This window comes from Pleurodeles waltl, chromosome 9 (assembly GCF_031143425.1).
Source record: "Pleurodeles waltl isolate 20211129_DDA chromosome 9, aPleWal1.hap1.20221129, whole genome shotgun sequence".
In the NCBI taxonomy this organism is placed as follows: Eukaryota; Metazoa; Chordata; class Amphibia; order Caudata; family Salamandridae; genus Pleurodeles; species Pleurodeles waltl.
In genome coordinates this window covers 665,078,360-665,104,192 of record NC_090448.1, presented here as the reverse complement: position 1 = coordinate 665,104,192, position 25,833 = coordinate 665,078,360, and the positions used below count along the sequence as shown (strand labels likewise).

The window sequence follows — 25,833 nt, the reverse complement described above, 5'->3', positions numbered from 1 at the left end:
CTTCAGAAACAAGGGGGGAGGGGGACATGGTCACTCCAATTGTCACAACTCTCTCCTACAATATGGAAATGGGCTCTCCACCATCACATTCACCTAGCTGCAGAGAATCTCCCATAAACGGACAATGACTTTGCAGACTTGCTCAGCAGGATGCAGCAACAAGTCCACAATGTGAACTCCACCCATAAGTCCTTCAAAAATACTTCTGGAATTTGGGCACTCCTCAAATATATCCTTTCACCACAGCAGGAAATGCAAAATGCCAGCCAAAACTTCCCCTCAGGTGCCCACATCCTCTATCCAAGAGCAGCACTCTGTGGATGAACTGGTCAGGGATATTTGCTTCTCTTTTTCCATCTCTCCCTCTCATTCCATTTCTAGTTCGACGAATCAGACAAACATCTCTCAACATGACCTTTGTAGCTCCCACGTGAGCACTCCCGCCTTGGTTCACCACACTACTGGACCTCTCAGTAGTCCCCATGAGAAACTTTCCAAGAGGCCAGAACTTCTCACTCAAAACCAAGGGCAGATCAGGCACCCAGGCCCCAAATCTCTCAGCCTTCGGATATGGCTCCTGAGGTCATAAGAGTTTGGTTAATTAGAGTTGCTTGCAGAATGCATGGACATCCCCAGAGAAGCTCGTCAATCCCCTACTAGAGCATGTTATGCTGCAAAATTTAAATGCTTTGTTTGCTACTGTTAACCCAAACACATTAATCCCATTAATGCTACTGTCCAAGACATTGTCTGCTGCTTGCTTCATCTACAAAAAGCTAAGTTAGCTTACACCTCCATTCATTTACATCTTGCAGCCATAGCGGTATACTTTCAAAACAAACAACGTACATCCCTCTTTAGTATTCCAGTGATAAAAGCATTCATGGAAGCCATTAAATGGGTCATTCCACCAAGAGTGCACCCTACACAGTCGTGGAGCCTCAATATTGTGCTGACCAGGCTCCTGTGTTCTCCTTTTGAACCACTTCACTCATGTCCTCTTCAGTACCTCTCATGAAAAGTGGCGTTTTTAGTTGCTATCACATTTCAGACGTGTTGGTGAGCTCTAGGCATTAACATTGGAGAACCATTCCTCCATATTCATAAGGACAAGGTGGTTCTTCACACTAATCTGAAGTTCCTCCCTAAAGAAGTCTCTCAATTCCATATTAGTCAATCCATTCAGTTACCAGTCTTCTTTCTGCAACCTGACTCGGTTGCCGAAAGAGCCCTTCACAGTTTAGACTTTAAACGTGGATTAATGTTCTACATTGACAGAACTAAAAACTTTAGGAAGACTAAACAGCTCCTTGTATCCTTTTCACTACCTTGTAAAGGCAATCCAATATTCAAGAACGGCATAGCTAGGTGGATAGTAAAATGTATTCAAACTTGTTATACTAAAGCAAAAGGACAACTTCTTGTTACTCCCAGAGCACACTTTACCAGGAAGGTGGCTATGGCTCTCATTGGAAATATACCCATAGCTGACATTTGTAAGGCAGCTACATGGTCTACACTACATAAATTTACAAAATACTATATTGTGTAGATTTACTTAAATGCCAGAAAGCTAATTTAGGCCAAGCAGTACTAAGAACATTTTTCCAGTCAACTGCATCTCCCACATGCTAGCCACAGCTGTCATGGAGGGGGACTGCTTTACAGTCTGTGCAAATAGCATGTGTTTTGACAGCCAGAAATGCCATTGAATGGAAAATGTTACTTACCCAGTAGAGATCTGTTTGTGGCATGTAGTACTGTAGATTCACCTGCGCCCTCCCTCCTCCCCAGATGCCTATGGCCATTTCACTTACCTTATATTTGTTTATAGTTGTACTTGTATAGTTACATTTGCATGGACATCTTTCTCTATACTTCCTCTACACTCCTTTTCTCATCCACCTGCGGGAAAACAGTCTAACAAAGGAGTCAATGCCCATGCGCAATATCACTGAGAAGGAGTCACTCGATCCTGTGAATCGAAAATGCTTCTTCGAAGAAAAAAACAACTGGTAACACTCCAAACCCAACACTAGATGGCAGGCGCATACAGAGCATGTGAATCTACAGCCCTTCTTGCCACGAACAGATGTCTACTGAGTAAGTAACATTTTCCACATATGTATGTGTGTATATATATTTCTCTGCAGCCGTTAGAGAAGCTAAAAGTGGCCAGATTGCGTTGTTTCCATTTTAAAAATCTACCCAATCACAGAAAATCAAGTCATTAATACAAACATGACTATAGAAATTCTTTCACAAACCACTTTTCAGAAGGAACAGGAATATGAGACATTGTTAGCCAGTAGGCTACCATTCAAATGCTAACTGGCATTGTGCCTTTATGAATCTCACAGTACCCCCTGTATCCCATCATGCCTCACAGGTGACAGATCAGGTGATTTTTACAAAGATTAGGTATTCTGGGTGAAGTATTTGTTGAGAGATGTAACAATTTATTTTTAGGTGAGAGGGTTGCTTATGACTTCAGTGAGGATTCCCCCAGAAAAGCGAACTAGGATTACTTAGTCGTAAGCACAGAATAGACTAGCAAGTCCATCCCACAAGACGCAAACCTGAAATAAAAAGCAGTTCCAACAACTACCCGAAAAAGATTCCTTAAAGAATTCTGTCCTAGTTTAATTTATGTTGTGGAGTCTGAATCTAGACAATAATATCTAGTGAAAGTATTAATAGACCTCCATGTAGCCTTTTTGCATATTTCAGTTGCAGAATTCCCTCTAGTAGAAGGAGCTTCAAGCCTAGTGTGCAAGGATTTGTTGGCTAGTTGATATGAGAGGAGTATACAAGAAGCTATTCACCTACAGATAGTATGTTGAGATGAATCCAGACCTTTTCTCACTGGCCCATAATTAATAAAGAGGCAATCTGACCTACTAATGTGTTTGGTTTATCTAGGTAGAACTTCAAAGCTCTTTTTACATCAAGAGAGTGTAAAGACCTTTTAGCTGGATTAGGAGAAAAAGTAGATAAAGAGATGTTTTGATTAATGTAGAAGGCTGAAACTACCTTTGGAAGGAAGCTGGGATGATTTCTCTTCACCACTCTGATATGAAAATCTATGTATGGTTCTTCAGAACATAATGTCTGAATTTCACTAACCCTGTGTTCTGAAGTGATGGCCTCAAGAAAAAAGCTGCTTCCCATGAGAAATGTTACAAAGAGGCTTTATGTGTCAGTTCAAACGGAAAACCTATCAGTTTGGAGAGAACAATATTAAGTTCCCATGGATGAGAAGGGTGACCTAATTGGCAGAAACACAGTGTTCGATGGCATCTGTCGCTGTAGATACGCATGTTTTGCAATAGCTCGCCATCTGGTGTTGGGCCGGAGTGTTACAAGTTGTTTTTCTTCGAAGAAGTCTTTCGAGTCACGGGACCGAGTGACTCCTCCTTTTGTCTCCATTGCGCATGGGCGTCGACTCCATCTTCGATTGTTTTTTTTCCGCCATCGGGTTCGGACGTGTTCCTGTCGCTCCGAGTTTCGGAACGGAAAGATAGCTAATTTCGGAAGATTTTCGTCGGTATTGTTGCGTTCGGGATCGGCGTAGTTAGATTCAACACCGCATCGAAGATCGAAGAGCTCCGGTGCCCTTCGGGGTAGTTTTTCGATCCCCCGTCGGGGCCTGGTCGGCCCGACCGCGTGCTGAAGAACGCCGATGGAACGGACCCCGTTCCGTTTCTGCCCCAAATGCCACAATAAATACCCCTATACAGACCAACACTTGGTCTGTAACCTGTGCCTGTCACCTGAGCACAGTGAAGACACCTGCGAGGCCTGTCGTGCGTTCCGGTCCCGAAAAACACTCCGAGACCGTCGAGCCAGAAGACTTCAGATGGCGTCCGCGCCGACAGCCCACCGAGAGTTCGAGGAACAAGAAGAGGAAGGTACCTTCTCGATCCAAGAATCGGACTCCGAAGGATTCGACGATACACAAACCGTGAGTAAGACGTCGAAAACCACACAGAAGAAGATTTACAAGGCCCAGGGGACGCCACTGCCATCAGGCCATGGCTCCACCCATAAATTCGGTGACCGACCGTCGGCACCGAAAAAGGCCCAAACAGCGCCGAGATCGTCCGACTCCGGTCGAGACACCGGCACGCAGCCTTCTCGGGACCGAGAAAGTGCTGGAGACAAGCCTCGACACCGAGATGCCGGTGTGGACACGGCTCGACGCCGAGACAGCGGCACCGAAGAAGATCGACGCCGAGAGGTTTCGGCCCCGAAAAAGAAAAAAGTCACCTCGGAGCCGAAAAAACACGCAGACAGGGTTTCGGTGCCGAAACAAACTGCAAGCGACCCAGCTTCAGGCTCTTATACAGAAGAGCACTCGCTAACCTCCCAAATGCAAAAGCATAGGTTTGAGGAAGAGCTACAATCAACTGATGTAGACCATACGCAAAAGCGTATTTTCATACAGCAGGGGACAGGAAAAATAAGCACCCTTCCCCCCATTAGAAGAAAGAGAAGGTTGGAGTTCCAAACTGAACAGACACCACAACCAAAAGTGGTGAAAAGAGTTACCCCACCACCCTCTCCTCCGCCCGTGATTAACGTCTCACCAGCACAAACTCCATCACACTCCCCAGCTCACACCACCATAAGCCAGGGTGACCAAGATCAAGACGCATGGGACCTATACGACGCCCCAGTGTCAGATAACAGTCCGGAGGCATACCCTACGAAGCCATCTCCACCAGAGGACAGCACCGCATATTCTCAAGTGGTGGCTAGAGCAGCACAATTTCACAACGTAAGCCTCCACTCAGAACAGGTCGAGGATGATTTTTTATTCAACACACTCTCCTCCACCCACAGCTCATACCAAAGCCTGCCTATGCTCCGGCACGCAAAAGACATCTTTAAGGAGCCGGTCAAAAGTAGGGCTATCACACCAAGGGTGGAAAAAAAGTATAAGGCGCCTCCTACAGACCCGGTTTTCATCACTACACAGCTGCCACTAGACTCTGTCGTTGTAGGAGCAGCTAGGAAAAGGGCCAACTCCCACACATCTGGAGATGCACCACCCCCAGATAAAGAAAGCCGCAAGTTCGATGCAGCTGGTAAGAGAGTCGCAGCACAAGCTGCAAACCAGTGGCGCATCGCGAACTCCCAGGCACTACTTGCGCGCTATGACAGAGCCCACTGGGACGAGATGCAACATCTCATTGAACATCTGCCCAAGGACTTACAAAATAGGGCAAAACAAGTGGTTGAGGAGGGACAGACCATTTCCAACAACCAGATCCGCTCCTCCATGGACGCTGCAGATACAGCTGCAAGGACAATTAATACATCTGTAACTATCAGAAGGCATGCATGGCTCCGAACGTCTGGATTTAAACCAGAGATTCAACAAGCAGTTCTCAATATGCCTTTTAACGAAAAAGAACTGTTCGGTCCAGAAGTGGACACAGCGATTGAGAAACTCAAAAAAGATACGGACACTGCCAAAGCCATGGGCGCACACTACTCCCCGCAGAGCAGAGGCAATTACAGCACATTCCGTAAAACACCCTTTCGAGGGGGGTTTCGGGGTCAGAGCACACAAGCCAGCACCTCACAAGCAACACCGTCCAGTTACCAGGGACAGTATAGAGGAGGTTTTTGGGGACAATATAGAGGAGGGCAATTCCCTAGAAATAGAGGAAGATTTCAGAGCCCCAAAACCCCTACTACTAAACAGTGACTCACATGTCACTCACCCCCTCCACACAACACCAGTGGGGGGAAGAATAAGTCATTATTACAAAGCATGGGAGGAAATCACTACAGACACTTGGGTTCTAGCAATTATCCAACATGGTTATTGCATAGAATTTCTACAATTCCCTCCAAACATACCACCAAAAGCACAAAATTTGACAACACACCATTCCAATCTCCTGGAGATAGAAGTGCAGGCACTATTGCAAAAGAAAGGAATCGAATTAGTGCCAAACACACAAATAAACACAGGAGTTTACTCACTGTACTTTCTGATACCAAAGAAGGACAAAACGCTGAGACCAATCCTAGACCTCAGAGTAGTGAACACTTTCATCAAATCAGACCACTTTCACATGGTCACACTACAAGAAGTATTGCCATTGCTAAAACTACACGACTACATGGCAACTTTAGACCTCAAGGATGCTTATTTCCATATACCAATACACCCATCGCACAGGAAATACCTAAGGTTTGTATTCAAGGGAATACATTACCAATTCAAGGTACTGCCTTTCGGATTAACAACCGCACCAAGAGTCTTTACCAAATGTCTAGCGGTAGTCGCTGCACACATAAGAAGGCAGCAAATACATGTGTTCCCATATCTAGACGACTGGCTAATCAAGGCCCATTCGTTAATAGAGTGCTCATATCACACAAATCATATCATACAAACCCTCTTCAAACTAGGGTTCACCGTCAATTTCACAAAATCCAAAATTCTGCCGCGCAAGGTACAACAATACCTGGGAGCCATAATAGACACATCAAAAGGAGTAGCCACTCCAAGTCCCCAAAGAATTAAAAATTTCAACACCATCATACAACGCATGTATCCAACACAAAGGATACAAGCAAAGATGGTACTACAACTCCTAGGCATGATGTCTTCATGCATAGCCATTGTCCCAAACGCAAGACTGCATATGAGGCCCTTACAACAGTGCCTAGCATCACAATGGTCACAAGCACAGGGTCACCTTCTAGATCTGGTGTTAATAGACCGCCAAACTTACCTCTCGCTTCTGTGGTGGAACAACATAAATTTAAACAAAGGGCGGCCTTTCCAAGACCCAGTGCCACAATACGTAATAACAACAGATGCTTCCATGACAGGGTGGGGAGCACACCTCGATCAACACAGCATACAAGGACAATGGAACGTACATCAAACAAAACTGCATATAAATCACCTAGAACTTCTAGCAGTTTTTCAAGCACTAAAAGCTTTCCAACCAATAATAGTTCACAAATACATTCTCGTCAAAACAGACAACATGACAACAATGTATTATCTAAACAAGCAAGGGGGGACGCACTCCACGCAGTTAAGCCTGCTAGCACAAAAGATTTGGCGTTGGGCAATTCACAACCAAATTCGCCTAATAGCACAATTTATACCAGGGATCCAAAATCAACTCGCAGACAATCTCTCTCGAGATCACCAACAGGTCCACGAATGGGAAATTCACCCCCAAATTCTGAACACTTATTTCAAACTCTGGGGAACACCTCAGATAGACTTGTTTGCGACAAAGGAGAACGCAAAATGCCAAAACTTCGCATCCAGATACCCACACAAACAGTCCCAAGGCAATGCCCTATGGATGAACTGGTCAGGGATATTTGCTTACGCTTTTCCTCCTCTCCCTCTCCTCCCTTACCTGGTAAACAAACTCAGTCAAAACAAACTCATATTAATAGCACCAACTTGGGCAAGGCAACCCTGGTACACAACGCTGCTAGACCTATCAGTAGTACCCTGCATCAAATTGCCCAACAGGCCAGATCTGTTGACACAGCACAACCAAAAGATCAGACACCCAGATCCAGCATCGCTGAATCTAGCAATCTTGCTCCTGAAATCCTAGAATTCGGGCACTTACAACTTACCCAAGAATGTATGGAAGTCATAAAACAAGCCAGAAGGCCATCCACCAGGCACTGCTATGCAAGTAAATGGAAGAGGTTTGTTTGCTACTGCCATATTAATCAAATACAACCATTACACACAACTCCAGAACATGTAGTGGGTTACTTGCTTCACTTACAAAAATCTAACCTGGCTTTCTCTTCCATTAAAATACACCTTGCAGCAATATCTGCATACCTGCAGACTACCTATTCAACTTCCCTATATAAGATACCAGTCATTAAAGCATTCATGGAGGGCCTTAGGAGAATTATACCACCAAGAACACCACCTGTTCCTTCATGGAACCTAAATGTTGTCCTAACTAGACTTATGGGTCCACCTTTTGAACCCATGCACTCCTGCGAAATACAGTTCCTAACCTGGAAGGTGGCATTTCTCATCGCCATTACTTCCCTAAGAAGAGTAAGCGAGATTCAGGCGTTTACAATACAGGAACCTTTTATACAACTACACAAGAATAAGGTCGTCCTAAGGACCAATCCTAAATTTTTGCCAAAGGTTATTTCACCGTTCCTTCTAAATCAAACAGTGGAACTTCCAGTGTTCTTTCCACAGCCAGATACCGTAGCTGAAAGGGCACTACATACATTAGATGTCAAAAGAGCATTGATGTATTACATTGACAGAACAAAAAACATCAGAAAGACTAAACAACTATTTATTGCATTTCAAAAACCTCATGCAGGAAACCCAATATCAAAACAAGGTATAGCCAGATGGATAGTTAAATGCATCCAAATCTGCTACCTTAAAGCTAAACGACAGCTGCCCATTACACCAAGGGCACACTCAACCAGAAAGAATGGTGCTACCATGGCCTTTCTAGGAAACATCCCAATGCAAGAAATATGTAAGGCAGCCACATGGTCTACGCCTCACACATTCACCAAGCACTACTGTGTAGACGTGTTATCCGCACAACAAGCCACAGTAGGTCAAGCCGTATTAAGAACATTATTTCAGACTACTTCCACTCCTACAGGCTGATCCACCGCTTTTGGGGAGATAACTGCTTACTAGTCTATGCAAAACATGCGTATCTACAGCGACAGATGCCATCGAACTGAAAATGTCACTTACCCAGTGTACATCTGTTCGTGGCATCAGTCGCAGTAGATTCGCATGTGCCCACCCGCCTCCCCGGGAGCCTGTAGCAGTTTGGAAGTTACCTTCAACTATTTATATATGTATCATCTCAACCTTAAATAGGTGCATACTTAGTCACTCCATTGCATGGGCACTATTACTACAATTCAACTCCTACCTCACCCTCTGCGGGGAAAAACAATCGAAGATGGAGTCGACGCCCATGCGCAATGGAGACAAAAGAAGGAGTCACTCGGTCCCGTGACTCGAAAGACTTCTTCGAAGAAAAACAACTTGTAACACTCCGGCCCAACACCAGATGGCGAGCTATTGCAAAACATGCGAATCTACTGCGACTGATGCCACGAACAGATGTACACTGGGTAAGTGACATTTTCATTTAAGCCCTCCTTAAAAAAAAATTAAAAAAAAAAAAAACTTTGATCCCTGGAATTTTACAGAAATATGTCTGTGATGGAGATTATTTTTTATAGGCTTTAATAGAGGCAAGATGCACCTTTAAGGAAGAAAATCGGAGGTCAATTTTAGCTTAATAAAGAAGATAAGGTATGGCCACATCCTCTTGGCACAAAAGTGGGTTGTGTTTGTTTTAGATATGCCATAAATAAAACCTCTTCCACTTACAGGCATATCATTTTCTAGTGGAAGGTCTTTTAGCCTCTCTTAAAATGTCCTTGTTGTCCTAAGAAAGGCCATAATGCCTATATTGGAGGAATTCGGGGCCCATGCTTCCAAGTTCAGTGATGAAAGGTTGGGTTGCGCAGTATCTGTCCTCTGAACTTGTACAGTCAATTCTGTCTGCATGTCAGTCTCTTTTGTGGCCTTTTGGACAGCTGTAGAAGGTCCGTGAACCACCACTGCCGGGTCAATCTGGTACTATTATTATCGTCTTGGATTAGCACTTTTACAGTTTGACAATCACTGTTAGTATGAGAGAAATTGGGGAAAAAGCTTGGAGAAATGTCCCTGACCAACTTATCAAAAGGGCATTCCCCCCTTGGTGTACAAATCTGGATGCGTAATCATGGCATTTTTTGTTTGTGTCTGTGACCAAGTATATTTGAGTCTATCCCCTTTCCTGAAAAACATCAATAAAATGTTTGATACACATTTTCCCACTAAGCCCTTTATGATGCTGCAGAGGCATCTCAGCTTGGACCTGACTTTCCTTATGAATACTTCATTTGAGCCACTACATAGCTGCTCATTGTGGCTTCCGACTCTGAAAACGATGTTCCTTGTCAGGATTACTTCCAACTTGTCGCATTGAGTGAACTTCAGGCTCTTTGTGCAGATGCCCTACACCACCTTTTTTCCAAACCAACTGCTTTTGAGGACAAAGGAGGCCTTTTTTGCCAAACGTTGTGACTCCTTTTCAAGTTGTGCAAAGCATCACCCTCCCAACATTCTTTGCTTCTGATAGAGCAGTGTTTCCCAAACTGTGTTTCACAAGCCTATTTTGGTCGGTCTGGAAAGTCCAAGCAATAAATAAAGATGCATTTAGATTCTGTGTTTATTTTGTCACATTTGCAGTGCTTATACAAAAAAATTCAAGGTGTGTTCTGACAAGTTGTTGTTTATTCTTATAACATTGGATTGTTTTTACTTTTTTTCTCTGAGAAGTGAGAGGACTTTTTAAAGAAGTGAATTATATGACAATCTTAGAGTGTAGTTTTTTGCAAAGGAAATATATGAAAATGAACTGTATGCATTCAGCAGTTAATAAAGCAAATATTAAGCGCAATTTTTTGTAATTCTGAAGTGTGCTGAAAACATTTTAATAGGATCAAAACAAAGCCACTTTGGTGATGCACAACTGATAAATATTCACAGAAACCTAATTTCCACCAATTATCATTTGAGTGCTCTATAGCTTTAGCAGTAAAACTGTATATCTGTGCAAAGTTAGTGGCCTTTTCAATGTAAAATGTGCTGTCTGTGAATGACGGCGTGCTACCACATGATGATGCATTAGTTACATTCAAAAATCCCCCCTCATGTCGATCTAGGGTAGGGTCATGAAAATTTGTTGTTTGAAAAAGTGAGTTGTGGTTCTTAAGTGTTAGGGCACCACTATGATGGGGACCTCTAACCACAGATTCCTCAGCATTTGAATATTCCCTAGGTGGCTGACTGGATCTGGAAAGCTTTGAGCAGTACCTCTGCACCCCAGTATGTGATAACATGCAGCCCCACACACCATTCCACTCTGAGAATGACGTGCAGGCCAATATAGGCGCAGCTACTGTGTGCTGATGTCAGTTCCTTACTTTCTGTGCCACCATGGATCCAAAGCTACTACTTGTTGATTTGAGACCTATTTACCTCAAAATATACAATGTGCGTGGGCTCCCAAAATGAAATGTTTTAACCTTGTAAGGATCGTCACAAGCAAATGTCAAACAGATTTTCTTTAGGTTTGCCTGTGGTGCCTTGGGTTAAATAATGACTCCAAGGCCTGCAGTGACTGTGCGTTGATCAACCCAGGGACATACAGGACCGCAAGGCAAACCCCTCATCACCAAGCACCAGAAGACTCCAAGTCCAAGGGCCAGTCTCAGTCCGATTTCAGGGCTGGACTCGAACCTGAGGTTGTCACACTGCAAATCTTTGGTTAAGTCAAAGAAAAAACAGAGAAAATCCAAGTGGACTCAGACCCTTCTCACCATTCTCTTACCCCTGCAAAGGTGTGAGGGTGTCATTGCTCCTCGATCTCACTTCCAAAGTCAATCAACGTCTGAGCCCATCCCACAGCTTGTTCTGGCGCAACCCGAGGGCCATCTGCAACACTAAGGCAGATCCTAGGGTTTATCAAGGTCATGCTCTGGCTCTTCAGATCCTTCAGGCTTCCTCAGGCACACCTATGGGTCCCAAAGAGCCAAGAGCCCCCTACATCTAGTGCATTGCAGGTGGGTTGGCGCTTGGTTCCAGTTGCACCCTCCAAAACCATCCCTGGGCCCCACCCGACTCCTGTACTGACTCCAGCTCCATGATCCACACCGGTTCCAAGAGTGTCTACACAAATGCAGACTCCACTGGCACAGGAGGACAAAGTGTCCATTGTGCTCTCTGACAGTGTTTGTCACCCTAACCTCATCTTTAGGTCGCACTTGGTTTCTGTCAAATCACAACCCTCTGTATCTGACCATCTCAGCATCCTACCTCTCCAAGGTACATCTCATATACTACATTCCTTGTTTGGTACGGATTCAGATAATGACTGATACAGGCAATGAAATTGGCCAACCATACCACAAAGAAAGCTGGCATGCCATTTGAGTTGCTAGTAGTCTTGAAACCTCTCCTGATTCCAGGTATGTCTCACCCTCAGGTCCTGCCACTGAAGAATGTGCTTCCTTTACAATGGTCTTGGGAAGGGCAACCGAAATTGGCAAACTTTCATCTCCCCACCTTAGAGGTCAATACCAGTGGCCTGACCAAAGTACTCCAACTGGGGCAAACCACGACTGATCCCTTACTACCTTTTAGTGAGGTAAACTGATACCCTCCTAATGGCCTGGGCCAAAGCTTTCTCTGGCTCTCATGTAAATTGACAACTTGCTCCCCTTTGGTCTCACCAGTGCCTCTCAGGTGTTCACAAAAGTAATGGCGGTGGTAGCATCACATCTTTGGAGATCAGGAGTTCCAGTCTTTCCCTCACTCGACAACTTGCTGTTGAAGGTGGGCTCACCCAAGGCAGTCGTCAGACACTTCCAGACTACAACAAACCTCCTGTCATCTTTGGAGTCCCACTATCAACATGCTGAGATCACACTGACTCTTCAGAAGCTCACCTTCCTAGGAGCCATTCTAAACACTGTTTGGTTTTGTGCCTTTTTTTTCCCTTCCAGGAAAGAGAATCTAGGATGTTCAGGCTAGGATCTGGATCTTTCAGCCTCTGTCGGAGTTGGACTCTGAGGCTGCTGGCCTCCTGCATCCTGCGGGTCAAGAATGCCAGGTGGCATTTGCAGGTTATGAATTGTGATATGAATTCTCATTTGCTCCAGTATCAAGGGGACCTCTATGACCATATCCATATTTCAGATGAGACTGCAAAAGATCTGCAGTGGTAGTTATTGGACTGCAATTGAGTCACTGTCATAATCCTCTCCGTACTTGACCCAGAGTTGACAGTGGGGACTGATGCGTCACTTCTTTCACTTCTACCCCAAGTTCTGAAAATCAAGGCGAACTGAGCTCAAGTCGTTCCCTTGACCCCCTGATTGGACACGAAGAGTATAGTATCCAGAGCTTCAGGACATGAGCATCTGTCCTCCTATGAGGCCCTCCGAGAAGAACTGCTGTCACTGCAATGGGACAGGGTACTGCACCCTGGCCTTCGTAGTATCCCTCATGCTTGAAGATTGAGCAGTGTCATCTGAACACCTTCTAACGTCTTCCAGAGGTGGTTGACGTCATCGTAGCAGACAGGCATCCCTCGATGAAGACAGTATACACCAGTCATTGGGACAGATTTGTAGCTTGGTGTGGCACACAGCAGATTGACCCCCTACCAGGCAACATTTTCTGACATTCTGTTATTTGTTTTGACTCTTGAATGGCAATGCTTTATTCTGGGCCAAGCTAAAGGGGTGCCTTTGCACTCCTTCTGCATTTCTTTCAATTGCTAGAGCAGCCCTCATTGTTTAGATTACCGGAGATGGGTTTTAGAAGGTCTACATATGTTTCCTCCCTTTCCCTTCGTCATGCCACTGTGCAACCTTAACTTGGTCCTCACTTATTGATTATACCAACTCCCTTTGAGCACATTCACTACTGTCCTTTGTGGCCTCCTACTCTCAAGACTATGTTCTTTACTTTACTATTAGTGCGGCATGTAATGGAGCTTCAGGCTCTCTGTCAGCCTGCCGTACACCACGTTCTTTACAGACAAACTGGTTCTGCAGACTTGAGGATCCTTCATGCCGAAAGCTGTTACGCCGTTCCATGGCAGCCAGAACATCACTTCACCTGCTTTCTTTTCTCCTTCTCACCTCTCTGAGGATGAAGAGAGATTTCCCCGCTTGGACCCCAAAGAAGCACAGAGCTTTTATGCCGATCAGCTCTTTGTGGAGTTCGCTGGATAGAAAAAAGGCAAAACTGTGCTGAAAAGGACCCTCTCCTGATGTATCCCACTCTGCATTAAGATCTACTATGCATTGGCCACCAAGCTGCCTTCAGAAGGACTGCAAGCTTATCCCATCAGAGCCAAAACTGGTACCACTGCTTTGGCTTGTGCAGGTCTTGTCCTGGACATCTGTCAGACCACCAAATGTGCGTTATCGTTATGCTATATGTTCACAAGGCCCTACTGCCTCGATAGCCAGGTTCACTAAGAGGGGCATTTTGACCTCTCGCTCCTACAGGACTGGACTTTTTGATTTAAGTCATTTTCACAGACCCACCTCCAAATAGGTACTACTTTGGTATCTATTCAAAAGGTGAGGAATCTGCTGTTAAGTCTCTGTCAGAAAAATAAGTCACCTTCTGTAATGCTCTTTCTGGCAGAGACCCTGTCTAACTGCAGGTTCTTCACCGACCCTCCTAATTTCCCAGTTCCGTGAATTGAACTCTATCCTTTAATAATATTCTAAGTCTAGGAATCTGGACACTGATCAAAGCCGGTTTGCTGTTGGGGGCTCTGCATCTCTGGGCACGGACAGCCCAGAAAGCAACTGACAGTGTGTGGGACTTTTTAGTCTGAGTGCATTACACAGACCTTCAGAGGTACTGCTTTGTGCCTATTATAAAGGTGAGGTATCAGCTGTTTAAAGTACCCATCAGAAGAACAGGTTACTTCCTTTAGATAATGCTGTTTCTGATGGCTACTGTATTTAACCACAGATTCCTCACTGCCCTCCCAGTTGTTGAGTGATCATGTTTCCATCTAAAAAGGTCCCTAACTAGAGATCGGCACACTGGTGTTCTGTATTGGATTTTGCACTTGGTGTCTAGGGGTGCAGACAGTGTTAAGTAAAAAAAAAAAACAGACATCCGCTCGCAGGGGTGCGGCTTTTGTGGCTCTGTTAGTCACTTCTGGGCAGAACAAGGTCCACGGGGAATCGCACTGCACAACCTACCTGTGTGCAGGAGGACTTCTTTTTAAAAGTTTCCGGATCCAATCTGGTGTTTAGAGATATTCTATAGGTGAGGAATCTGCGGTTAGAGGAAGTATTTTTCAGAAAGAGCATTACCAAAGGGAATTGATAGGGAACAGGCGTCTCTAGAAAAAGACAACAGGTTTCCTCTTAACAAGGCTTTGATAACGCTGGAATAATGCCTGTCTCATTGAAGGGGCAGAATAACATCCAGAAGGGCTTCTTCGCATGCATCCAGTAATTGAGGGTCAAATACATCCCAAACCCTGGGGTGCTTAGCTCTGGCCAATTTAAATGGCCTCCTCAGTAGCCAGACCATCGTGAGGTCGTTTATTTAGATATTGTTCAGTACATGTCATATCTGCTGATGCCTCACAGGAGTATGACTTAGAGTGCTGGTCAACAAAAGTGGAGAGGAGGGAGGTGTTGTTTGGTAAATATTGTCTTTAATGTTTAATTTTGTTTCTTGATAGGGCTTCTGGGGGTGGTAGTGTGATAGTTTGAGTTCCTGAGTGATCCTATTTGTTTACTCTATGCTGCATTTTGTCCTTAAACTCCAGTACCCCCATCACCAGAGCTGGTGAAACGAGTACGGGATCTTTACCAGAAACGCCTGCCAGATGTCCGGTTCCTGATTCCTGTGCTTAACGGACTTGAGAAGGTAAAATAATTCATACTTGTGTCTTTGAAATTGACTTATTTTGGTGCAAATGGGAGGAGAGGAGAGGAGTGAAGCTAGGTTAAAATCTGGTTATCTTTAGAATGGGTTGTTTCAGATTTGAAATTGTTAATGAATTGTCAGGGTATTTGCACAGAGGGTTACATTTTGTTATTTGTATTGAATGCCAGGAGACTCGTAAGATGAGGGACTCTAAACTTTGGGATCTCATTTATAATGCTGTCAAAATAAACAATACTAAAACATTTTTGGAAGCTAGTGGCTAATGGGGGCCAGTGTGGACAAGTTAGTATGATTAAACATATATAGCCCCAGGTGTGGTGGTAGCATTTTTCAGAGCTGTATGATAAGGCAGGAGAGGTAGATCCCACCATCTATGTTCCATCTAACACTGGGAGACCAAGCTCTGACCCCAGCTTGATTATAGATTTAGTGGCAACTAAGAGTGCAGTCAGGAGCACTTTTCCAGGTAAAGCTGCACAACCGGATGGGACCCCCGTGGATTTATTTTAGCGCTGATAGTGACACCTGGGTGGTCCTATTTTAATAAACTCGCTAATGCAGTTTTAGAGTGTGCTGCCTCCTAGAAAGCAGCAGAAATTGCACCCATCCACAAAAAGTGCTCAAAGGATATACCACTAAATTATAGGCCAATCAGTTTGATAGATTTCTCCCAAAAAATATTATGTTGGCAAATTCTGAATGTACTTGAAACATCGATGGAAGAAGCTGACACACTGCCATATCTCCAGGCAGCGTTTAGAAAACAAGTCAGCACTATTGATCAAGTGTTTAGATTCATGACTATCTTTTGGAAAACGGTGGTTATCCAGAAAGCATATCTATATGTTGTTTTTTGGATCTAAAAACTGCTTTTAATTTAGTTCTTCATAATACGTTGGGGAGACCCTCAAAGCTAAGGGGATTCCCAAGCCACTGCTTGACACTCTAATACATCTGCAGTCGAACACTTGTGGTCAAGTTAGGTGGGGTCACTGAACATATTAAGTTCAAGAAGGGGACACCAAGGCTGTGTTAGCCCCTACTCTTTTCACCCTCTACTTGAATGACGTAGTGGCCCTTATGAAGCAGTGCAGTAGTGAATCACCAATAATTGCAAGCTGTAGAACCCCCATACTTGTATTTGCAGGTGTCTAAAACACCAGTGGGTATACAGATTTTGATGGACCACTTTGCAGATTTCTGAAGAGATTGAGGCCTGAAAATTAACTTGGAAAGAACCAAGTTCATGTCCAACAGTCCTTCTAAGGGTCCATTACGCTGAGTGGCTCTAGCCTAGAAAGGGTGACTGAGTTTGATTACATGGGTATCGGGCTCACTTAAAAAATGTCTTTGCTTCCCCAAATTAGGAAATGCGGCATCCGCTTGTGTCACTATGCTTCAGGTACAATAAGGTTATACAATTCTTTCAAAACTAGGCAAATCTACCAGTCCAAGGCGACAGGAAGTACCATATATGGGGCAGAATTGTGAGGCCAAATGCGGTTATCATCTTTGTCAACTGTTGAAAATACCATTTTAAGTTATTATTGAATTTACCTAAGAGTGCCCCTAATCTCCCTTTGCTGTGGGATTATGATGTAATATCAATCTCAATTAAGGCAAGACTGAGACCTGTTGCATACTGGCAAAGATTGAGGTCTACTCCGGCTTTAGATAATTACAACTGTGCCTTTAAAGAAATAGTAATGCAAAAGGTAAAATGGATAACTTACATCAAAACATTACTAAATCAACTGGTATTAAATGACTTCTCTTAGCTAAGGCCTGTGTAAAGGAAACATACTGGGCCCATGTCTGGGGTTCAGTAGTTAGTGATAAGAACGCAGAAACACAAACTGTAGGTTTTTTAGACCTTAAGAACCATTGTAGATTTGAAGATTTTCCTTGACTTTATTTTGGCACTGCCATCTACGAAATTGTATGTCAAGTTCAGGTTCAATAACCTTCTATAAAGTAATTTTGCCATAAGTGGATGGGTACTCTTGACCAGAGTATTGGGTGCCCAGTCTGCCTACAGGCTGATGAAACACTTATACATGATTTCTTTTTCTGCCCGGGCTACGATCGCTCAAGGAAAAAGTGGTTATTCCTGATCTGCAGACAGCTTGGCATGAGACTGTATTATTCCGCATTTAGTCTGTGGGGTGCTGATGCTAATGAGGCAATTGTGTGTGCGATAATGAAGTTTTTACATTGGAGTCGGACCATCCCAGCAAAAACTGTCTCAATTGGAGTTAGCTGCTCTTCAATGTCTAAAGTTGCCGCCCAATGCTATGTTATACATTTTAGAGTCATTCGACCCTTGGAGCTTCTTAATGTGTCCTTTATGGTGGTGATTGATTCTTTTTAATGCTTTACACTCTAAAATCTTGTGTTGCGTATGCAACCTCTACCAAACAGTATTCTTGTGTATAGCGATGTCATTATAATTACATCACATGGTATTATATGCATTAGCTCAGAATATGATCCAGTAGAGCACAAATGAGTTTATTTTTTTCCTTATGTGACAAAAATAGTTTCTGATGAATACATCTACCTGCGTGTTCCACACCATTTAAATATCCCAATGTGCCAGCAATCCACAGAATTTTCTTTACAGCTCTTAAATGTTGATGAGGATGTCATAGTCCATGGCTCAGCATGCGGCTCCGGATGACGCCGTCAGAGCCATAGGAAGCCCTTATCGCGTACTGAGGTCTGTTCCCTTTTTTCCACACATTTGACATCAGTTTTTTTTCCTGGGCTTTCCATAGTGTAGAACTCTTGTGACATTTGTTCAAGAAATTGCAAGGTTTTGGCAGGAAAAAATGGCTCCTCCAAGGAAGTCTGGGTTGAAGCTCTCCTGGTAGCGGTACTTCAGCAAGGGGCTTTCTCTTCTGAACCCCTTTTCCCCTTTAAAGAAGCCCTTACTGATGTCCTCCTGGGGACATGGTCCAAACCCAGCAAAGGGGCTTCTATGATCAGGACAAACGCCCACCACCATAGACCTGCCCCAAACAACCCAGAATTCCTGATGCAACACCCAACCCCTGAGAGCTTGGTGATCCAAGCCTCCACGTCCCCAGGTGTATTCCCTGCCACACCCCCTATAGGGAATCCAAGAGGATGGACCAACTTGGGAAGATGTTTTCTTCCTCCAGCCTGGCATTGCAGTCTGTAAAAACTGCATGCATTTTGGGCCCTTACACACATACTTTATGGGACACAGTTGCACAACTGTTGCCACAAGTCCAGGATTAGGCCCGGGCCATTCTCTCCCAAGCTGTTGCTGATGGGAGCAATGCAGCGACGTACACAAAATGATGTGAGCTGGATATGGCCGGCTCACTAGATAGATTGGTTGCATTGACAGTGGCTTCAGGTGTCATGCCTGGTTGAGGATGTCTGACTTGTCTGAGGATATCCAGTCGACCCCTATGGACATGCCCTTTGATGGCACCTGTCTCTTTGGAGACACTTGGCGCTCAAACGCTTTAAGGAGTCCAGAGCTATGGCCACGTCCTTAGGCCTCGCAGCTGCCCCTCACACCCTCCTCAGTCTGCTTTTCGCCCCTTTTGTGGTTATAGAAGGGGCGTCCAACCACGTCCGCTGCCCTCGAGCAACCGTGCCACGCATGCTGTCCTGCCTCTGCCTGGCCATGGGATTCACCATCTTTATGGATCAGGGAGCAAACAATCTAGCCAGTCTGCTGTCAACACCCCCACTGCCCCCCTCCCCTTGCAGCTACCTCCAAACCTTCCTAGTTTGACGCTTCCTCACTAGGGACCAGTCGGAGGCAGGATTCGCCATCACCTGCCCTGCTGGCAGTAATTCACATCAGACAGGTCTTCTCCGAAAGGAGGTTACAGATCTCCTGGCCAATGGAGCGGGTACCTGTGCCAGAAGTAGGTTATGGTTGTTATTCCTGGTACTTTCTGGTGCCTAAAAAGGACAAGGGCTTCAACCCTATCCTAGACGTTCAGTCCCCTCAATCTCTTCCTCCAAAAGAAGTTCAAAATGCTCACTCTAGCTCAGGCCTTATCTGCCCTTGACCTCGGAGACTAGATGGTAGCTTTGGACTTGCTGGAGGCTTACTTTCACGTTCCCATCCTGCCTGCCCACAGATGTTACTTGCAGTTCACAGCAGGCCACAAGCACTTTCAGTTTACCACACTACCCTACATCCTTACCAGCACCCCTCAGGTTTTCATCAAGGTGATGTCGGTGGTCGCAGGTCATCTGCGCAAGTCAGGGTTATCAGTCTTCCCCTACCTTGATGACTAGCCGTTAAAGGCGGGCTCGCCCCAGACTGTCATCTCCTACCGCCAGACTGACAGACCTCCTGCATTCACTCAGGTGCACTATAAACGTGCACCCTACTCCCTCTCAGATGCTCCCTTTAATCTGGCTGTTCTAGACACGGTGCATTTTCAGGCTTATCGTCCTGATCTGTGACTGAAGGACATTCAGCCTATGATACCGATGTTTCAGCCTCTATTCTGGGTTTCGGTGAGAATGACTCCGAGGCTGCTGGGCCACATGGCCTCATGGCCTCCTGCATCCTGCTGGTGACACATGCCAGATGGCATAGGTTGGCTCTGCAGTGGGACTTGAAGTTCCAGTGGGCGCAGCATCAGGGGAATCTCTCGACATAGTCCAGATCTCGGAGGGAGCTGCACACGATCTGCGGTTGTGGCTAACAGACTGCTATTAGGTCAGAGGCAGAACCCTCTCCCTTCCCCAACCAGATCTGACAGTAGTGACAGATGAGTCACTCCTAAGATAGGGTGGCCACATGGGAGAGGTGGAGATCAGAGGAGTCGCGTTGGCTCTCATTATACCAATGAGGCTGCTGGATTTAGGTGGCAGCATCACCTGAATTGTGAGCAACTGAGTCCAATCCCATACCAGGTGACAACGGTCAGCCTAATCCATTTCCAGCCAGCTAGCAGCGCCTCATCTCTGCCCAAGGGCAGGGATGATTTGTGGCAACTGGGCGCATGACATTATGACTTCTCAGGGAATTGTGGTAGATCAGATGTTATACTTTTCTCTCAGTTACATTAGTCTCACACATTCAAAGGCAGCCAGAGGCAGGAAATGATTCAATAGGATTTATTGAACCAGCTTCTGCTTAGATAAAATAACATGAAATGCAGTTATTAGGATGATGAAACATACTACTACAAAATGGTGACATGAAAAGTGAAACACAAAAAAAGTCCCACCATACTGTCACTATACATAATATATGTGATTCCTACCTAAGCTATATTAGAGCACAGCAGAATAACCCCTGATCCGCCCTTCAGGATCCCCTCAGGAAGACATCATCCCCCCTTCCTGAGTATGATAGTAGCGGAGAAGCCTGTTGTCTATAGAGACACCATCCCCATATAGGCCAGGGAACCGGTGGTCTCAGCGAGCAGCTGTAAACAAAATCAGACAGCATGCAGTTGTGGTCATCTGGCAGGAACCTCCCTCTAACGTGCATGGAACAGATGTTTTAATAATAAAACAGCAATTGTACTAAAAGTGTCCCCACGTAAAAATACATATGTTTTTGTGAATGATAGAGAAGCAGTGTACCACTTGTGCTGACAATCTTATCTTGCTGCAGCCTTGAAGAAAGCACAGAGTGAAAGAACGTCCTGCTAAGAAATATAATGCTTTCCTAGGTGAAAGGGCAACAAGAGAAAGGAAAATAAAACACCACCACAAATGTGGCTGATAGTAAAATAATGGAAATTAAATAAAATTAAACATCACTAGGCTAAAGGGAACAAGCAGCAGACCTAGTTTGCTAAAATAACGTGCCCAGATGCATCACTAACATGTCTCCACAGCAAACATCCCACACCCCGGTTGGTTCAGAGTGATAAAGAGACCTAATTCCTAAGTTGAAAACAACTAAAAGATAATACTTTAAAACGTATACACATAAATGTCAACTATGACAGGTCAAAACATACTTGAGCATGTGGATTAAAATATTTTAATGGACAATTTAAAATCTTAAAAGTGGAGTCAATGAAGCCGAATTTAAAAGTCAGTGTAATTTTTAAAATGTCCAATTACAGACGGGATAATTGAAGCAAGGAAATGTTCCATTTTGGCAGGTGGCAATGTGACCAAATCTGTGCCGAGGAAAACAAATGAGCACTCATGTTCCAAAGCTTGATCTCCAGCTGAGGCAACAGCATTCAGTGTTGTGCCAGATGTCGAAGCAAGAGCCGCATGATCCACAAAGGACAGCTCATAGTTGGCTTCCTATAGCAAACACACCCTCAACGTGCAAGTCTGGTAATGAGCCCTTAGCGAGAACATCAACAGATCAGCGTCCAATGAAAGTCAACGCCGCATAGAAAGACAAACTTTTAGAGCATATTCAAAAAGGCACTGGGGCATCAAAACACGGGCTGTAAACAATCCAAAACCGGTCTGAATGACATAGACCAGTTACACTCCAGTTCTTCCAGGAGTGGTGCTCCGAAATAGTGCATCATGTGTTCATGACAAAGTTGTGCTGGTGGAAGCGCCATCAGCCCTCCTTGTGGCGATTGGACAGCCATTACAAACAAAAAAACAGCAGAATGCTACCTATTATAGCCAAAGTAATCTGAAATCCCCCGAAAATACTCGGAAATATTGAGTGTATGGCTGAAAATATTATGCCAAATATAGAGTAGAAAGTGTTAACGAAACTAGACCCAACAGCTTTAAAGAAATGTTCAGTCCCAGCAGTACTGGCCACATTAAAAATTCTCCACACGAGTTCACCTAAGTGTCTCCGAAAGTTTGTATTTAAAAGGGACTGTATTTCTGCAGATGACCTCGCCACTTGGAGCGTATAGGTCTTACGTGCAGATGTCAGCACCGCACGTTTTTGAAACATCAAAACCTTTAGTCTGCTTAACTTGTCAAAATTCACATTTGAAGTAGCAATGCGAGGACAAATATCGGCTACTTTCGGTTGTTGCATGGGGGTGGGGGAGGATGTTACCGCAACAAGTAACGATTTGGATACTGAAGCATCATAAGCAATTTCGGCTCACATTCTACAACAGCTCTCACAGTTAAGACAAACATAGCTTCCATTAGAGAGCACCTAGAACGCTGGTCTTATCAAGGGGACTGGAACTCCCTTCAGATAGCAAGCATTCACTGTCCCTAAGAAATATATCTTTTATGCTATTGAGACATTTGTGTGAAAAGGGTAGCTCCCACACCTCATGGATGTAACTGTCTCCTAGCCTTTCATATCTGCCCACTGTAGTGTGTTTCAAGCAGGATATGAACTGCAGTGTTGAGATACAGATTGATAACCCTGTGTATTAACCATTCAACAGATGGTATTTCAGCCACAGAAAAGGGCAACTTTTTGATGTTAAGCATAACATATGTTGCTTCCTTCTTAGCCATTATTTGTTGCTGTTGCATCAAATTAAATGCTTAAAAAATGTCCCTCTGGCTAACGTTGCCAGGGCACGCAACCAGATTTCAATATTTGTAGTATCCAACCTAACTGCAAAATGGACCTAAGCTGGCTCTGTCCATGTTGTAAAAATGACATGTCACTTTGCACAATGTCTATTACAGATGAAACATTGTTGTTTAAAGTGTATATGCGGTCGGACAAGGTGTTAATTCCATCATCTACAACGGCTAATGCTTTCTGTAAATTTTCCTGATCTATTTTCCTCAATCAGGCAGTGGCTTCTTGTTGGGAAAGTTTTACTATAAACTGCATATAAGAAGCACTTTTTACGTTGTCTTCTGGGGCCTAATAGGAAATCCTCCAAGTCTCTGTTGTTAGAGATGAGACTGAGGTGTTCCTTAACAGCTTCTAGTGAGGAACTTAACCTTTGCTGCCATCATTTCCCTACACTGTACGTTGTTTTGATGACCCATAGCGAGGGTCTGGTCTATTAGTTCTAAACTGCACCTCTAAACCCCTCTTTGCAGTTTACAAAACAAGCATGACCACCATTTGTGTCCACTGGCCATAATAACCACCCGCCAGGACTTGGCAATGATGTTTTAAATGTTTCAATCTGGACCCACCCATTGAGCTGATCTTCAGTTGCAATAATATATTTTTGCCATTTATAGAATTTAGCAGGAGCAGGGATCCTGGGCACATTCAATTCCTTAATGTTTGCCAAGCCTAAAAAACATATCTGTTGTACAGTTTCATTTAGAGATATTGTAAGGAAATGCCTCCTTGGCATGGTTGCCCCCTGACTTTTTGCCTTTGCTGATGCTATGTTTACAATTGAAAGTGTGCTGAGGCCTGCTAACCAGGCCCCAGCACCAGTGTTCTTTCCCTAACCTGTACTTTTGTATCCACAATTGGCAGACCCTGGCATCCAGATAAGTCCCTTGTAACTGGTACTTCTAGTACCAAGGGCCCTGATGCCAAGGAAGGTCTCTAAGGGCTGCAGCATGTCTTATGCCACCCTGGAGACCTCTCACTCAGCACAGACACACTGCTTGCCAGCTTGTGTGTGCTAGTGAGGACAAAACGAGTAAGTCGACATGGCACTCCCCTCAGGGTGCCATGCCAGCCTCTCACTGCCTATGCAGTATAGGTAAGACACCCCTCTAGCAGGCCTTACAGCCCTAAGGCAGGGTGCACTATACCATAGGTGAGGGTACCAGTGCATGAGCATGGTACCCCTACAGTGTCTAAACAAAACCTTAGACATTGTAAGTGCAGGGTAGCCATAAGAGTATATGGTCTGGGAGTTTGTCAAACACGAACTCCACAGCACCATAATGGCTACACTGAAAACTGGGAAGTTTGGTATCAAACTTCTCAGCACAATAAATGCACACTGATGCCAGTGTACATTTTATTGTAAAATACACCCCAGAGGGCACCTTAGAGGTGCCCCCTGAAACTTAACCGACTATCTGTGTAGGCTGACTAGTTTTAGCAGCCTGCCACAAACCGAGACATGTTGCTGGCCCCATGGGGAGAGTGCCTTTGTCACTCTGAGGCCAGTAACAAAGCCTGCACTGGGTGGAGATGCTAACACCTCCCCCAGGCAGGAATTGTCACACCTGGCGGTGAGCCTCAAAGGCTCACCTCCTTTGTGCCAACCCAGCAGGACACTCCAGCTAGTGGAGTTGCCCGCCCCCTCCGGCCAGGCCCCACTTTTGGCGGCAAGGCCGGAGAAAATAATGAGAAAAACAAGGAGGAGTCACTGGCCAGTCAGGACAAGCCCCTAAGGTGTCCTGAGCTGAAGTGACTCTAACTTTTAGAAATCCTCCATCTTGGAGATGGAGGATTCCCCCAATAGGGTTAGGATTGTGACCCCCTCCCCTTGGGAGGAGGCCCAAAGAGGGTGTACCCACCCTCAGGGCTAGTAGCCATTGGCTACTAACCCCCCAGACCTAAACACGCCCTTAAATTTAGTATTTAAGGGCTACCCTGAACCCTAGAAAATTAGATTCCTGCAACTACAAGAAGAAGGACTGCCTAGCTGAAAACCCCTGCAGAGGAAGACCAGAAGACGACAACTGCCTTGGCTCCAGAAACTCACCGGCCTGTCTCCTGCCTTCCAAAGATCCTGCTCCAGCGACGCCTTCCAAAGGGACCAGCGACCTCGACATCCTCTGAGGACTGCCCCTGCTTCGGAAAGACAAGAAACTCCCGAGGACAGCGGACCTGCTCCAAGAAAAGCTGCAACTTTGTTTCCAGCAGCTTTAAAGAACCCTGCAAGCTCCCCGCAAGAAGCGTGAGACTTGCAACACTGCACCCGGCGACCCCGACTCGGCTGGTGGCGATCCAACACCTCAGGAGGGACCCCAGGACTACTCTAAGACTGTGAGTACAAAAACCTGTCCCCCCTGAGCACCCACAGCGCCGCCTGCAGAGGGAATCCCGAGGCTTCCCCTGACCGCGACTCTTTGAATCCCAAGTCCCGACACCTGGGAGAGACCCTGCACCCGCAGCCCCCAGGACCTGAAGGACCGGACTTTCACTGGAGGAGTGACCCCCAGGAGTCCCTCTCCCTTGATCAAGTGGAGGTTTCCCCGAGGAACCCCCCCCTTGCCTGCCTGCAGCGCTGAAGAGATCCCTAGATCTCCCATTGACTTCCCTTACAAACCCGACGCTTGTTTCTACACTGCACCCGGCCGCCCCCGCGCTGCTGAGGGTGAAATTTCTGTGTGGGCTTGTGTCCCCCCCGGTGCCCTACAAAACCCCCCTGGTCTGCCCTCCGAAGACGCGGGTACCTACCTGCAAGCAGACCGGAACCGGG

The 25,833-nt window shown here is 45.2% G+C and overlaps 1 protein-coding gene across 5 annotated transcripts in view; it reads left to right on the top strand.

The window, feature by feature from the left end:
* SYMPK (symplekin scaffold protein) overlaps window positions 1–25,833 on the top strand; it is a 1,084,618-nt gene that overhangs the window by 721,330 nt on the left and 337,455 nt on the right. For all 5 annotated transcript variants that reach the window (XM_069207742.1, XM_069207740.1, XM_069207741.1 and 2 more), the window contains one exon: window positions 15,441–15,541. In XM_069207742.1, coding sequence (XP_069063843.1) covers window positions 15,441–15,541 — 101 coding nt within the window. The remainder of the gene's footprint in view (window positions 1–15,440; window positions 15,542–25,833) is intronic.